At 39.0% G+C, this 17,429-nt stretch overlaps 3 protein-coding genes across 5 annotated transcripts in view; 2 read left to right on the top strand and 1 right to left on the bottom strand.

Moving 5' to 3' along the window:
• Window positions 1-167: 167 nt before the first annotated feature.
• Window positions 168-4,586, bottom strand: uchl3 (ubiquitin carboxyl-terminal esterase L3 (ubiquitin thiolesterase)). Of its 2 annotated transcripts, XM_062431630.1 has the most exons (9): window positions 4,388-4,586; window positions 4,196-4,207; window positions 3,041-3,169; window positions 2,732-2,885; window positions 1,955-2,040; window positions 1,755-1,802; window positions 1,563-1,638; window positions 1,334-1,392; window positions 168-961 (listed from the first exon to the last, which is right to left on the bottom strand). In XM_062431630.1, the coding sequence occupies exons 1-9, from the start codon at window positions 4,427-4,429 to the stop codon at window positions 872-874; spliced, it is 696 nt and encodes a 231-aa protein (XP_062287614.1). In that variant the 5' UTR covers window positions 4,430-4,586; the 3' UTR covers window positions 168-871. The 2 variants fall into 2 exon arrangements, with proteins under 2 accessions (XP_062287614.1, XP_062287615.1); XM_062431631.1 differs by lacking the exon at window positions 4,196-4,207 and having other exon boundaries at window positions 169-961.
• A 3,371-nt stretch (window positions 4,587-7,957) lies between these two features.
• Window positions 7,958-11,074, top strand: commd6 (COMM domain containing 6). The gene is made up of 7 exons (XM_062431938.1): window positions 7,958-8,011; window positions 8,756-8,814; window positions 9,221-9,286; window positions 9,376-9,452; window positions 9,615-9,783; window positions 9,900-10,052; window positions 10,150-11,074. Exons 1-7 carry the CDS (start codon window positions 7,981-7,983, stop codon window positions 10,198-10,200), a joined length of 606 nt encoding a protein of 201 aa, XP_062287922.1. The 5' UTR covers window positions 7,958-7,980; the 3' UTR covers window positions 10,201-11,074.
• Window positions 11,075-12,255: 1,181 nt separating this feature from the next.
• The window catches only part of tbc1d4 (TBC1 domain family, member 4), a 29,262-nt gene continuing 24,088 nt past the window's right edge, over window positions 12,256-17,429 (top strand). For both annotated transcript variants that reach the window (XM_062431417.1, XM_062431416.1), the window contains exon 1: window positions 12,256-12,654. In XM_062431417.1, coding sequence (XP_062287401.1) covers window positions 12,256-12,654 — 399 coding nt within the window. The remainder of the gene's footprint in view (window positions 12,655-17,429) is intronic.

Here is a 17,429-nt window from a genome sequence, read left to right as displayed (position 1 = left end):
AGGTTCATGAATTATCCAAATCAACAGATTTTTGCATCCTATGTGGAGAGGTCTGTTTCACACTTAAACCTCTCCTGATTTTTAAATATTTCCTTTAGCTACAGACTCTATAACTGTGTGCCAAAATATTGCATATTTTAAAATAACCAAGTTTAGGTCACATAGAAGATCCACAAGAGAAATGCTTAATAAATTTGCCTTTTATTTGACATATTTTCTAATTCTTATTACAAAAATGTAGGCACCTTCCACAAGGATATACAGTCTGACTTGCAGTTTTCATTTAGCCTCACTTATAGGAGACATGCTTTATTGATAAGCTTTTCATAACACCATTACTGCACACATCAGCATTAGGCCTGTCTGTTTTCAAAGCTATGACTGAAATTAAAGCCTTGCAAAACATGTTTCTTCAGCTGGTTTTGACCATGTGCTCAAAACAAATCACTACGTAGGTATCATTTAAACCCATTCTAAAAAAGGAAGTTGAGTTCCCTCAGTGACATGAAAATGTGTTACATTTCTTTCTTAATTGAAAGCCAAACCCACCATGTAAACAAATGTTAGTGTAGTATCAAGGTAGTACAACTGATATCTGTGTACAGTTACTGAGATTTTCCAGCAGTGGGAATATTCTGATCTCAACACTAGCTTATATTAATAGCACAGCAGCACTCCAATTCCCCTAGAATTTCTTCCAACTCACAACAACTAATTTATACCAGAAGTTAGATATCCCTGACATTATTTGTTTTCTTCTTCTCTGAATCATTTGCTAAACTGTTTTGAAAAAAAAAGAAATCCAATAAATTCAGCACTTGAGAATGTTTGGCAGTAATGTGTTCTTTGTTTTCACTGGTCACAAGGGTCCTCAATATGAATCTTTGGAGAGAGCGATGATTGTGAAGCGGACTTCCTGCGGGTCCCGAGCCATGAAGATCTTACAAACCTCTACCGCATCCTGCAGTGCAATCGAACAAAGCAGAAAAATTATAAAATTGCAGTTCAGCTTTAAAAGTTATTTCTATGGTAACATGTCTGTTTTATCCTATGAAGTCTCCATCCAATCTGAGTGGGACAATCTTTCGGGAGGGAGAGGGGCATGCAATAAAGGTCCAATGAAAATGTGCAGTGGAGTTTCATTGATTTGGGTATTCTCTAAATAAGCAAGCGGAATGGATTTGATAATGAAGCACTGGCATAGCTCACTGAAAACAGCATTGAGTGGATAGATTGATGCACTGATTATCAACATGGTAAAAGTGTGTGTGACAGGCTAAACTAATACTTTTAAAAGTGTACATAATGGCTGCTACACCCATGGATGTCTCACCTCAAGGAAGGTGTCTTCTGAGGTTTTTCCGTGGACAACAGGGAAAGGCTTCCGGCCATCTGGAAACGTGAAACACAATTCATAGGTTTTAATATTTACTATACAAAGGTGTTTTAATTCTATTACCACTAAATATAGACATGAAGGAATTGCTGTCAGTGACAAATCTATATTTTCTATATAAATAATGTAAATAAGTACAAGTCTATATAAGTAATGGTTATCTCACCCAGTTCATATAACTGTCCTCCGACGTTCACAAACGCTATAAAATGAAGATTCACTTTCTCGTCTAAGCTTGGGGCCTAAAAAAAAGACAAAAAACATAGTTCAATACATGGCATTCAGTTGTGTGACTTGTGGTGTAATCTCTGTCAGAAGCAACCTCAGAGACACAGATTATCCAAAACTCAATACAAACCTCACTCTGTCCCTCCTGTGCGCTGGATTCATGTGTAACACGTATACTCTGAAACAGAAAGGAGTTTTAAAAAAAGATGCCAACAAGATACTGATGAAGTTTATGTCACTTTAATTCTTTTTTGCCTCTGTTCATGTGTCTATCTGACCAATTGTATCACCCCATCCTTGAGTAAAATTTTGCTCTTTTTTTTTTCCTACCTCGTCTTTTTCCAGGAAGGTGGCCCTTTCCTCTGGGGTCATTTTAACGGTTTGTTCAATAAACTTCTTCAGAGGAGAATCAGACTCTGAAGAACAAAGCACAAAATATATAATTTATATAAATTTGTTAGAAAAAAATATGATTGCACATAGAGCTGGATAACATGTCAAGTACATATTGTGATGTGAGATTATGTGTTATAATGATTATAATGAATGTAATTTCTTCCTGGTGTAAAATGTAAGTTATACAATCTGTTTAACCTGAGTAAAATGAGCAGTGAATGTTTGCAGCTGTGATTCCATCCTATCAACACTACTAATAGTTAGTTTTCAAAATGTAAAAATAAAAAAATATCATGTGTTACTGCCCCCCGAAACATGGTTCTGAATTGGAACCTGTCCTAAACTTTGAAGAACCCGTGGTATTTTTAAGGTCAGTTCTTTTATGTTATTTACTGTATGTATTTTAACTCAAGGTCTAGAAGCAGCCTCTCCTCTCTGTCCTTAGCTCTGCTCTCATAGTGGAAAGTAGCAGAGAGGTGGACACAGTGAACCAAGTGAAGTGAAAAATAACACTTAACACACTTAACACACTAAGCTTTGCGAGTAAAAGATCAATAAGGACTTTATCAAGCATAAACATGTAGAAAAGCAGTATTCTTACTCTGCAATCATATAACTGTCTTAATCTATCACTCTCAAGGCATAAAAAGGGAATCCTTCCCATGTCTACCATCACATAATGTACATGGCGCAAGCAGATTTACTACTCACCAAATTCCAGGTGTGACTGGTTGTTGGCCACTGCATGAATTAATCCTATTGTTCCACAGGCGTTTCCAATAGTTTGCTTAATGAAATAGATGTCAGGAGAGACCTGTTGCTGACCCTTGAGTTTCTCTTCCTCCTCTTGCTTAAATGCTTCATACTGGACAAAAGTAAGACAAAAATAGAGCAACACTGTTTATCTAATGGTTATGTGCATGTACAACATGTAAAGACTTCTGAAGTTGAATCATGCACCATGTTGCATAGACCGATTCATGATTTTGCGCTAAAGAAGATGAAAAGAATAATAAGTACCTTCTCGGTCACGGGAAAGAGGAGAAGCACTGCACACACAGGTCTTGGTACCATGCTGAGCAGCTCTGGATCCAGTCCATACACATCTCCAAATTGCCAGGTAGGTTTCATACCCAGACAATTTACGAACTACACAAAAGCGGAGAGTACATTTTATGCATGCAAACACATACAACTATTCGAACAGTATGTAATAGTTAGTTCCTGATTACCCTCAGAAAACACTGAGTCCTTCCTCACCCTAGAAAGCCTAGAAGGTTTGCATGTGACATAAAAAACTACAACTGAACAGTAAATGTAATTCAGTTACTCTCCGATACCTATTCTTTTTCACTGAGAAACGTGACTATTCACCAGGATATATAACATACTCATAACAAAACAAAATGATCTATAACACTTTTTTTCTCAGGTCCATAATGCCTTCATTGTTTCTAGAGGAATTTAATGAAAAGAAATGACCAATTAAAGCAGATTTTTTTTTAAATTTATCATTGAAAACTTTATTTTGTGTATGTGGAACTGTATATTTACCTGAAGAACATTTTACATGCTTAGATGCTGTGTATTGACTCAAAGGTTAAATTAACAATTGGTTGGAAATAATTAATTGCAAGTGTGCCAATTGAATACTCTTTAATATAACTTCTATGGGCCTGCACAATTACGCATTACTAAATGATCCACTGTCTCTCCTCTAGGGTGACATTCAACAGATACACCGGTCTTGTTTATAGACTGAGACAGTTTTAACATCCAATGTATTGACAATGCTTAGATGGGACAGCAATGAATCTGGTAATCTACAGTTACATTAGGTAAGCTTTTATAGTTTGGAGGTCTTCATTGCAGATAAGAGGCTACAGTGTCAGACAGATGGAGGAAATGTCATTAGCAGCAACATGAAATGTGTAAAATAAACGTGAAATTTGCTTAATGTATTCGGCTCATTAGGCCACACTTTCAGCACACTACTACCTCCATATTGTGTTGTTTGTCAAACCCTCCACTGCCTCGTTTATTTTAATTATGTTGACCAGCCGGCTGTTTATTATTTAATGACACACTGGATGTAGCATCGCTGCTGGTTAGGCCTCTGCACATTGCTTAGTCGCATAATAATGTGTTAAACTCAATCCAAAAGGAAATACTCACCTTTGTCATCACCTGAAATGAAAAGACACAAAGAAATATATTAGTCAAATATGTTAAAGGTGATGAAAGCCGCCACACCGGTCTCAGCTTTTGTTCTCACTGCTAACTTCAGCTAGCTAGCCCTCACATGTTGGGGAATGAATGACTTCGGTAAAAAAGAGACGGGTTTGAGTAAAAACCAACAATACTTACTTCTGGATTTGATTCCAGAGGCAACCAGCGTGGACAGTCCATGTTGAGGTCAAGTCAGATAGTTGTTTTTCTTTCAACGTGGAGCTGAGAGTGATTTTCACGAAATCTGTTTGAGGTTTGACAGCTGCGAGTTGCTTCCGCGTCTGGAAAGTGAGCTCAACGTTTAGGTAATACGTAGGGGTGTTTGCTTCTTTAACATAAAATAGCACACCACATCCAGCTATTTACATTACTAACAGACACATCATACATATATATTGCTCAGTTAAAAATAGCATGTTAATGCTCCAGATAGTTGCGACATAATTATTTTTCTGCCAAGTATTTTAATACAACACAATACACCAGCAGCCTAACAGTGGACTATTCCAGGGTCATGGGCGTGTTTTAGAGACACATTCTGGGGGATTTTAGTGAATTTTGTTAATTGACAAAATGCAACCGTATAAATGAATGAAAGTTTTGATTGAGATACTCTGAGACGTCCCCATAATGGAGTATTTATTCTTGAGACTTTTTAAATACTGAGCATGTAGAACCGTAGCAAATAATAATAATACATTATTATTATTTATCTAATAATAATAATAATAATAATAATAATAATAATAATAATAATAACAACAATAAGTGGTCTACAATGTCACTGTACCATTTTCATAGGTCAATAAGAAATAAATGCCTTAGTAAAAATGAATAAAAGTGACTGTGATAATGCATGATGTCCCATGTCATACTGGAGTGTTAATTTCTTAATACTTTTTTAATTTTGAGCAGAAATTGGACCTTAATGCTACCCTGGCTGGGCTTGAACCACCAACTATGTGTTTAACAACGAAATGAACTTGGTGTGACCTACAGTACCAGTCAAAAGTTTGTACACACTTTCTCATTGATGTAAATGGGAAAGTGTGTCCAGACTTTTGACTGGTACTGTATATTTTTAATCCTCAATCACAGGCATTACCAGAAACTTCAAAAAGGGCAATATGGCAGAAACTGTAACTCTCTATGATGCTGGCTGGGCTTGTACCACCAGCATTTGTTTAAAAACACAACACGCTACCTATTGTGCCATGGAGACACTGGCCTGTATTGAGCTGGCCTGATCTATTTATATGCAGTCTCCAATCACATGCTTTAACAAATACTTCTAAAAGGGGACCCCGACCACCACCCATCTCTCTCTCTCCCTCTCTCTCTCTCTCTCTCTCTCTCTCTCTCTCTCTCTCTCTCTCTCTCTCTCTCTCTCTCTCTCTCTCTCTCTCTCTCTCTCTCTCTCTCTCTCTCTCACACACACACACACACACACACACACACACACACACACACACACACACACACACACACACACACACACACACACACACACACACACACACACACACACACACACACACAGACGCACACACACAAATATCTGTTTTCAATCACACCATGAGGACCCCCAACTGGCAGCAGCTTTAGAGACATAATTTTGATTTGCTAAATTCATTAAAAAATGTATGTGAATATGAAAAGGATTCACATAAAATTTTAAAATGTTGCCCTACCCCGGCGGGGCATAATTTTATGTCTATTGGCATACAATCAACACCACTATTGGCACTGCACAGTTCATGACATGCATTTAATATGATATATAATATTACATAAATACTGAATGTAATAATCCAGACTGCCAGATTTTTCTTCAAAAATATATCAGATTCGAATCCAAAAATTTCGTTGATAATAAACATAATGGATAATTTATCTGGCCTCTTTAAGAAATCAGACTTGTTGCTCCATCTGAACAGTCATATGAACATGACTGGAGATTAAAAATACAGGGCACACCAACTCAATACAGGCCAGAGATGCTTGCATGGCGCAATACATTAGCACGTTGTGTTGTTAAACAATTGGTTGGTGGTTTGAGATCGCCCAGGGGCATAGTGAGTTCCCATTTCTGCCATTATAGCCCTTTTAGTATTTTTCAGTAATGCACCTGATTGGGGATTCAAAATATAGGGGCATACAAACTCAATACAGGCCAAAGATGTTTCTGTTGTGCAATAGGTTAGAGTGTTGTGTAGTTAACCAAAAGGTTAGTGGTTTGAGCCCACCCGGGGCAACCAAATAACAGGCAAAAGTGCAAGAAGCTAATCCCCTGGTTTGAACTCATGGTGCTCTGTACAACGAACATACAACTCTTACATTTTATTCTGGGACATGCACAACTTTTCTTTTGCCATACATCCAGCCTCAAACAAACAATGACAGAACCCTTTCACCCAATCAATCATGTTAAATTTGAAGCAGATAAATTATCTGATTAAATAGATTATATTTTATGTTCTATGTATGTTATGTTTTTGCCTTTGCTGTTGAAAGATATTTGGTGAAGTTGAGGTTAAGCACCTTACCACTCATTTATGTATTTGTTTATGTGTTGAAGTGGTAATTGTTGGGGCATTATTAATGGTTAATGTCTTTGCAAATTAATATTTGCTCTCTCTGCTCCACTTTGAACCTTGCATTTTAGTGGCCACATGCCAAACATTTAAAATTACCTCAAGGTAAGGTTGTTTTTATGTATTTTGTGTGTGCTTATTTTATCTTAAATGAATATTGTCTATCAAATTACAAGCAAAGAAAAAAAAATCTGCAGATTTAAATGTTGGATCAGCGCAGAAAACGGATTACTAATAACTCATTTTACTTCAAAGTATCTTTCTTCATACTAGCTAATTAAAAAAAGATTTGATCACATGAAATAAAACAAGAATGCCACAGCCAGAAACAGATGAAAGCCAGAATGCCCTCAAAGGTCATACACATTGAAGACGGAAGGAGAGTAACTAATTGGTGTCTTGCTGACTGCAGACGGATTCATTTGGCTGAGTGAGTCACTGACCACTTAATGGTATCTAAGAAAATTAAATGGCGAATAAGGTTGCAAAGGAGACCCCCCCTAAAATAACCACATTGATTGGGACAGAAATAAAAAGCATTATTAAGCAGAGATTGAAGGATAGGTGGTAAAAGCAATGGGAGGAAGAGAAAAAAGGATGATGGTTTTATAGAGTTCAAAGGATAGTGTGAGATATGAATTATGCAACAAGAAAAAGGAGAGATGAGATGACTTAGATTTGGACATCCTAAGCTAAACCGTACACCATTCAACATAGATAAACACAATACAGGCAGATGTGACTACTACAGGCAAGTAGAAACAGAGGCAGGAAGAAGGCATCTGATTCATAACCTAAATAGATGTACATTTTGATCTAATGGATATGGGATATTCCACAAAATAAATCAAGAAACGGGTGTTGTTGAATTTTATTCCAGTATCTTAGTCTGAGTCAACCCCCCCCCCCCCCCCCAAAAAAAAAAAAAACAAACAAACAAACAAACAAACAAACAAACAAAAAACAACATTGTAAATACTCCATACCATTTAATGGCAGTAATGAGCCAATTCACTGTGTTTGTCAAACTCCAATAAACTTCAAAGAAAGAAGACGTGTATTGACGTACAGCCGTCGGTTGGGGGCGCTGCTCAGCCGGATTTCTCCATCAAACCTGCATTCTGACGGAGGAACAAGATGCCAGCAGCAGCAGCAGAGGAATCTCATGGTAGGGTTTTAACTTGCACTACAGCGCCTTTGTTTAAAAAGTGCTATACTTACACTGCAAATACCTTGTCTAAGGATAAGTGTGGCTTTTTATTGCACCGCACAATGCTCAGTTTCCGGGACATTATACGGTAACATCCTCGTTAGCCTTAGCTTGACACAGCAGCTAGCCAGGACTACAAACTAGCTGCATGGCTAACTTCATGTAGTAGGAGTGTTTAGTTGTCAGCGTATACACACAAGTAATGGATGACTGGTTGAGTTGGTAAGGTAAAACAAAGTAACAACGAAAGACTGAGAGTTTCTCTGCATTGGTGTCATCGGATTTATTCGTATACTACTATGAATAGCTACCCACTTGATTGGAATATTAATTATCGGGCTAATAGGGACCCTATATGGAGCAGTCTGGACATTCTCAATGATCTCTGCAGAGATTTATTTTCTAGTCAGAAGAGATTGATAGCGTTAGACTGATATTTACTAGTATTTGTAATAGTTTCAAGCTTTGAAAATCGATTGTAAATATATTACAAATGATATGAACTCAAATCGGGTCTGCCTGCATGCTCTTTATAGATCGGACTAAGTGGTGTACAGTCTGCGGTGTATACCATGATTCCCATAGTCAGACTCACATGACATTGTGACAAAGTAAGCATCTTAAGACCTGTAACGTGATCATGAGTCCAGGGAAGGATATAGAAGCCTATTATTAATGGATTGCATCGCTTCTGTATTTTAGGTGTCAACAGAGTTGTGGACAGCATCTCCAGGCTTTCTTCAGATCTGTTTACTGAATCAGTGAGTATATTTTATCTTAAGATGTTGTTTTGTTTTTTTCCACCAAACAATCCAAAAACAAAAAAATAAGTCATATTTACAAGCTAGGCCTTTATGAAAAGCAGATCATATAAACGTATCTAGTTAAAAAGCACCACAGAAGTCAAACTTAGTGTTGTTGAATCAGATATTTGTTTGTCATGGGAACAGCATGAAACAACAAAGTAAGCATAAGAAAACTGGAACAATCACACTACTTTGAAGATTTACTGCATGATGAAGATATTGTGAGAACTATCCTGAATGTAAATACATTATCATAATGTTCATCATAGGGCTTTTAGCTGCCACAGTTTGCACAGGATGTGAAGCTGTTGGCCTAGACGCAATACTGTAGTTCTGATAACTAATCTTATAATCTCCACAGTGTCAGCACATTCTGACTTATCTTCAAGGGCAGACCGGAGGAGTAGATTCAGCTAAAATTCATGATGTGAGTCAGTATTTCATTGGAATTTTGGTAACTTACAGCAACCCATCAAGTTCCTCTTTCATGACTTGTTTTTATTTTGTCCTGGGCAGAGACTTCAGAGAGCTGGCGTCACACTTGACCATGAAGCACAACAGGGCATGATCAGATTTCTCTTGTTAACATTCAGGTATCTTTCATCCATTTTTTTTTTGTCTCTGAAGTGTCTTTTTTAAATTTTTTTTAACTATTTGATATCTCCTTACTCAGACTGTCAAAAGGCCAAATCATACATAAAGAAGAACATTGTTGTGCTGACAAGTGTAATGATAGCAGAGATTTGTATTGCCAGGTCAGCTGGGAAGAGCAACCTCTCTGGGGATGAACTCGTGTCGAAGCTGGAAGAAGGCAGTAACAAGTGGCCCAAAGCTTCCCTTCAGGTGGTGCACAAGTTGTGGAGTGAACATGGTGCATTAGTCCATGCTCAACAAGAGATGCAGGATATGCTCAGCATAGGCCAGGTATGTCCACGTAATGCAGTAAGGCAGCCTCACTCATCATTTCTGTCAGCATGAACACATAATTTGGCCATCTCCAAGTACACTGACGAGACTGAAATTGTTGTTTTGCTGCCTAGTTAGTGGACATGCAGTGGAAACTCGGCCTGGCAATGAGCTCTGACACTTGTCGGTCTCTCAACTCCCCTTTTGTGTCTCTAATGCTGAAGATTGCTGAGCCCTCTGGACAGATCAGTCAGAGGTGTTTTGAGATGACCATTCCTCAGTTTCAGGTCTGTATGTGTTTTTATGTGAATGTAGTATAATTTAGTGCATTAGTCATAATTTATTACTTGCTGGATTTTCATGTTATTTGTTTGTTCTTTGCAGAACTTTCACAAGCAGGTCAAGGAGATGGCAGCTGTTATGGAGACTGTATGACAGTTGCAAGCACTCCTCTCGCTATTGCTCAAAGCCAAAGGAAGAACAGCTCAACCAAGCTGTTTGTCTGCTGGCTGTATCACAATGTGGATACAAATGACTCCAGTTGTCAGTTGCTGGCTCTGCACTTCTGTTTTGATCACGAGCTCCTACATGTTTTCCTTATAGGACCTCCAGCCTTTAAATGTGTACTTTTATATAGTACAGAAAGAAAATATATTTTTTAACAGTGAACGCAAACATGTTATCATGTAATTTAATCAATAGTAAGAAATTGCAACTAGCTTACTGTAAAATGTTCTTCCTGTTTACAATATAGTCTCAGTTTGTGGCTAGATTTCATATCTACTTTGAAATAAAATGTGTTTACTATGAATGTATATGAAGTTAAATTAACCACATTAACTGCTTTATACTTCATGCTTCCTTATGAAGTCTACATTATGAAGACTCAATGCTGTTTGTGTTATGAATACTATATGTTTGTATGCCGGTGCCTTTATTTTACTTTGGTCCATATTTACCTGAATGTCATGCAACAGAGATGCATAAAAGAAATATTAAATGTAAATCTTCATAGCTTGGTTATTTGATCCCCACTTCAGAGTTTAGGTGTGTTGTAAGTGTAAGTTAACAGTTATTCACTGATTTAATCTGGTAAATGAGTTTCACTGTTTTCTATTGAATTACTCTGTAAATTACTCTGTTAATGTAGAATCCATACAGAAATGAACCTTCCCTACTTTTGTGTAATTTTATAACCCTCTGTTCCCAAGGTCAAGTACTCTAAGCATTTTAGTGGGTAGACCAGTGGGTCCACAGTAACATGAGATGCATGATTGCCTATGAAAACCATAGATGTCACTGATTTCTGTTTTCACCCAGTGATAATTCAATATGATATCAAAGAAAAAAACAAAACATGATTTTATCAAATGGTGTGTCTATTTGGTGGTTTATCCTGTAGAATGGAAACATGAGGACTCCAGAAGCAACAGCAGCAGTGACTCCTACTTCGAGGTTGGAGGCCTATATGGCACAATTACTATTTTTAGCAGTGGTTGACTTCTTGGAATTATGGCATTTGGTATGTGGGAACTCCTCTAGTGCACAAAGCATATCAGATGTGACCCAAGCCACCCAAAACTATGATTCAGCACACCTACTTTATACACTCACACTGCCACATGAAGAGCTTATTTTAAACTAATTGCATATGATTTATTTTGTTGACAATTTGGAAACGCCAGGTCCTCACGACTTCTGCTGTAGGTAGTTTGCAGGTATGTATGCCTGGGGGAACTCCTGACATAGGTGCCCCCAAACACTTTGCACAATACCATGGAAGAAGCTTTCCAGTTATTACGCAGACGAGTTGGAAAGGTGGAGCCTTGTCCTGTCACGTTTCACACAGAGTCGCTCTGCCCAGCCCACTCCTCCAGCAGCACATGGGATGGTTGGGCACACGGCCGCTCCGCCTCCAAGACGCTTTGGAAGAAAGGATCATAGTCGGAGGGAGGCTGCACTAAAAAGCGATAAACAAGCATTAATGGATGTACTCTCTAAAAATCTCCGGGAATGAAGACGCGATCGCGGCAGCTATAGACTGGCTTTTAAGGGCCGGGACTGTATTAATGCGCCGCCCTGTTCTACGCTCAAGAAGCACGTCAAAGAAATCTGGGCGACTTGTGTTTACACAGGAGCCATCCCAAAGCCACGTTTTAGCAAGCAAGGTTGGTTGGGACAGTACAGTACAGGACTGTTTAGCGTTTGACTCACTGCCCATGCTTTATGAGTAGATGTTTTTTTGAGAGATCTGGATGCCATGGACTGTTAGAGCTGACCAATGCATGTTGTGCATGTATATTAATCGCTCTCGTTGCACTGTATGAACTTTCACTGGACATGGAAACTGTTGCAAAGTAGCCACAACGACACTGCGCCTGTCCTTGGTTGGAGCATCGGCATCATTTATTTTTTATTTTTTAAAAAGTGGTCTTTTATTAGTCTCCCATTGCTGCCTGTCAAAGAGCTCCTTGTCCAAAGTGTGTCGACATGGAGTGTCAGTCCGAGAGGGAGATCAGCCCTCCGAAGTCAGACAGGAGGTTCGCGCTGACTTACATCGGTTGGTCCTCGCTGGACAGGAGGACCACGTTACCCATGCTGCCGTGGCTGGTGGCTGAGATCCGGAGGAGAAGCGAGAAGGGCGACTGTGGCCCCGCGGTGCAACCGAGAGAAGTTCAGCTGGTCCTCAACGCCCCCTTCGTCCGATGCGTCCCCTCCAACAGCAACAACTGCTCCGTCTTCATATTCGAGCACAAAGCACAGCTCATCTCTCGTTTCCTGCACAACAGCAATGACCTCACCTATTTTGCCTATCTCCTGAAGGGCCAGCCAGACAACCCCGAGTCTGAGATGTCCTGTCACGTCTTTAAGGCTAATGACCCCAACCAGGTAGGACTGTCAAGCATCTCAAATAGCCTACCCCCAAACATGACATGACCCAGAGAGGCAACAGAGATGCACACCTTACAGATGTGTAAAGAACAATAGACTGAGAAAATACAACCAGCAGGCTATAAAATAGGCATCAGTGTAATCCACTCCAAAAACAATAATGTTATTTCAGGAATATTGCTACAGTAGAGACATTAGTAAAACCCAAAGTGAGCTTGCATTGACCTCATATGCTCAAAAATCCAGTGAAAACAATATCAGTCTTTTATTATAACGTTTGCATATGATGGTGGTTCAAGTTAAAAGTCCCCAGGGTCCTTAACTATAAATCTACTATGATGTCAGGCTTTACAGTGAGGCCCACACATCTACATTTTTAATAAACTGATTTTAGCTTTAGGTTTACTTTATTCTCATAGCTCTCTTATGACTGTTTTTGATTGTATTTAAATGTCCTTTTTATGGTGTGTTTCTTTTTTACTCGGTCTTGATGCATTTAATGTTTTTTGTAGCTAAATCACTGTGAATTCCTTTCTTGCTGAAATGCATCTCATAAATAAATTTGCCTTGCCTGAATACAAAACAAAGAAACGTCCAGCAAACCGTAAACTGAAATCTCCTTGAGGTGACAACTATGTCATTTAATCTTACACAGTAGATTAGCGAATGGTCCAAAACATGTTTGCTTTGGTATTATGTATTTAGGCCACTGGTCGGAGGGGATGATAAACAGAGCACCCTGGATTTTTGGCAAAGTTAATCCATCTCTATGTTTCCCTCTTTAGGAGATCAGACATCTCTGGTGCCTGTGATGTGACAATATCGAGTCAGCACATTTACATGCTGATCAGCATGCCACTCTTGAGTAATAACCTGAAATGTTAACAAAACAAAAAAAATCAGGAAGGTTGGAGTCAGTGTTTGAAAATCAATGTGCAGTCATGCTTTTTGGTCTCAGCTGACATGCAGTGGTCATACTGTATGCCTAAGACACTGTGCTCAAGAGCTCACCCCAGTGGAACTGATATGTGTGTGTTTGCTTGCGTGTCAATTTTGCGGTAGTGAAAAAGAGTGAGTGCTTAATCCATATTTTTTGTGTTTATACTGTACATGAATCATGCAACCATGTGGCAAAAGTGAGTGTTCACATCCTGTAAGGCAAGCTGTAGCATTTTAGAGTTGTTGATGTTATTCCCTTGTCCCTGTTGAACCAGGAAACCCCTCGCACACATTGCTCACAAACACATATGCACTTATGCCCACGTTTTGCGTTCATCTCAAACGTGCATGCATGGTATCATGTTTCCTGTGTTACGCGCAAGGCCCGACTTGAGCGGGCTGTTTGTCTGCTGTTGAAAGCTGAGAGCAGAAGAAGCAACAAGTTTGAGGCAGATGCACTTTCGAGGTGTCTGGCCTCTGCTGGGATCATGGAAGTGTTTGCAACAGTCAGAGAGGCAGCCTGAACATACCTCACTCAGCATTATTACGCAACAGAAACTGGTTTGGCAGCCAGCAGCTAGCAACATGTGCAAGGTGGACCATGTGGAATGTATGGCTCACTCTACCAGTATACAGTACTTGTGCTGTGTGTAACACCCCGCTGCAGTCAGTGCTAATGATTTGATTATGTGTAAAGTATTTCCTGTTTATAGGCATTCTCTCTTGGTCCTAAATGAGTTTGAAGATAGGATAGTTGCTTTATTTTCATGGGCACATTCATGCTTTCAAATCTGCTTAAATCTTAGCTGCAGATGTGACAGGGGGAACAGTGTGTAAAGCGTGAGACCTCAGACCTTTCATATCATATCAATAGATGCTATCAATATGATAAATTGAAGTGGCGCTGATGGTGTCTTGCAGAGCAAGAGGCTTAGTCTGCTCACGTGCAGCCCATTAGATGGTGCATGCATGGGAGGAGAAAGAAGTTCAACAAGAAATGCTAACACAGATAGTGCAGATATGCATAAATGTGGGATGCCTCATTGTGTGTGTTCCTTTGTTTAAATGGTTGGAGACTAAAATCTAGTTAGACTTCTTCAACTTGAAATACAACTTCAATCCTTATACATGTATATTGTAAAATATATTGATCCAGCTGTGTTAAGCTATATGTAAATTGTAGCCAATCTTGCATTTATTACAACAGACAATAGAGAATATTTTGACAGACTAATATATCAATGGCTGAGTTACAGTAAATACAAGTTAAACAAACACTGTGTTTAGAGTTTAATTATAACCTTTCACCCAGCTCCCAGTTTGGGAAACGTATTTATGTCCTCAAGACAGCAGGCCCAAATTTACCACTGACTCAAGTACATTGTGCCATCATCAAGCCTGCAATAAACAACGGGAGCCTGCATAATACAAACTGTAGGCCTGTGTATTTTCCACCTCTGCTCTGACTTGGAACTGGACCACAGTGGAATCACTCAATGACCCTCAGCTGTCTAGTGGGTCCTGTTCATCATTCAGTGACCTGTAGGACACAGTCATGAGCCAAGTTGGGACAAGAGTGACATGCTTGACTGGGCTGTTAAAGTCCCAGTTAGGGATAAAAAGTTATTATTGTCTGCTTGTCAGGTTTATACTAGTCTTATTTAAAAACATTTGGCATTCCCCACAATGTTATGGAGTATTATTAGACACACAAACTGGAGACATTTTCGAAAACTCTGCTACTGTAAAGTGTCTATGCGTGTTGAGTCACACCTGAGCTATAGCACTGGTTTGCCAGGCAGGACAGGTGAGCTGGCCAAATCACTATCTGTTAACACGATCACATGTCTTGCAAAACTTGAAACTAAGACAGTATGTTCTTACCTAGTTGTCACGAGAGATGATTAAGTGCCTCCTTTTTAACAGTGCATTCATAAAAAAATTGACTTAGTTCTTGAACATTTTAAAGCTGAAATATAATTGGTCATCATCTGACATTGTATTGTAATGTAATAAGAAAGATGTACAACTTTGTCTAGTGTGTACTGTAAGTAAGTGTATGTAAGCCTGAGAAGGAAAGGAAGTCTAACCACTTTCTTTCAATACCACCCTGCACATTGTGACTTTCACTTATAGTCCTGCTCAGTGTTAAGGTAACATGACTTGTCTTGCTTTGTTTTGAGTTTGGACATGAACTTTGTCAAACTGCGGTGCCTAGTTTGTCCTCAGGCAGATGGAAAAGCACTGGGACGACATCACAACTGTAGTGAGGTGCAGCTACAGACAGTAAAGTGCTCTTAAGGAACAATCCTTTTGAAAATTGTTCCTCCAGCTGAGATACAGACACGTACTCTGAAGCAACAGAATTTGTCCAGTTTATGGTTGAAGTTATGCTAAAGTTGAGATGAAATTTAAAAAATGCCTTGTTTAGCCCTTTAAGAGCACATCCCCATTTATATTGTGCACCTATTTAACAATATGCAAAAAAAACAAACAAACAAACTTTGTATTCCAAAATCCAATCTATTAACTGTATATAAAGATCCCAAAAGTGAAGCCAAAACATCTTGATCGCCCCCTGGCGACTAGCTGCAGTATAGGTCATAAAGCCCACAGCCCTCATGATAGCGGATGAGACATCAGCTAAACTTAAAAATATCAAAGTACAGGCGAAATAATTTTTTTCCAAAAATGGTTGCTGTCATTTTAGGTCGTTCTTAACACGCTGATGTTTGTCAAAGTGCGAATTTTTCTGATGTTTATTTTTAATGAGTTATTTTTCTTCCTGTAAAGCAAAATATGGCGCGTGCGTACATGGGCTTGAACCAACCAGTTTTAACCAATAATATCATGACTTCCTTCCATCAATCAATCTTCAACTTTTAGCAGCGCTTAGCTAAGTTCCATTATGACGCGCCCACTTTTCACCATTCAAATCAAATTCCTCCCGACATATCCCGCATGTCTGTACTGTTTCCCTCGAAAATACATCATAATGTGAAAGTTGGATACTCTTGAAATGTCATTTCCTCAGGACTTTATTAAGCTATAGAATTCGACCACATGGTTACATTTCATAAGCCATTACTTTTCTTTTTACTGTGTTTATTGTCTAATTTATTTTGAGTAACTTTGCAAACAACATCCTATCATCACTTTTATCTTTGGAGTATGCAATCTTGCATGTATTGAAATAGAGAATTATCTCCCATGCCCTAGTAGTGTGTGTTCCATCCTTATCTTGTATTGACACAATGATAACCTGCGTGTCTCTAAAAGAAGTCTAATTAGACCTAATCACGGATGCTGTGGGCGAGTGTGTGGGGCCCTCACTGTTTCCCAGTGGTTTGCCTTAATGATGCCGATAAGGACAACTGAACTATGTGCCATCTACTGTTTGATCAGATATAAGGGCCTATTGTAGGAAGGTTTGACATGACATGGGCCAGTGCTCAGGACTCTACCAGCTCAGAGGGCACAATCCCTGTGTTTGTTTTCTCCTAAGCTCTAAAGCTGCACTCAGCTGCAGGTGTTTATGTAGACAGGCTTTGAATCACAACTGGTGTCACTGATATTGTCTGATTGAGCGCTGGCCGTGATGGGTGAAGGTCAGATATATAAGAAAAACAGCTAGAAGAACAACTGGAGTGGGTGGATATGTTTGAATAGATTACCAGTGAAAACCACATGGTTTCCTTCTGTTCCCTAACAGCACTGCCTGTCTGTGCCTGTCTCCACCCAAGGAATGAGCACCGTTACTGGCTTTGTATAAGGTTGACTACAAATAATTAATCAGATCAAATGGTGCTGTGGCGTCATCTTACTCATGTATA

This window comes from Scomber scombrus, chromosome 13 (assembly GCF_963691925.1).
Source record: "Scomber scombrus chromosome 13, fScoSco1.1, whole genome shotgun sequence".
Classification (NCBI taxonomy): domain Eukaryota; kingdom Metazoa; phylum Chordata; class Actinopteri; order Scombriformes; family Scombridae; genus Scomber; species Scomber scombrus.
This window is presented reverse-complemented; position numbering and strand designations above follow the sequence as displayed.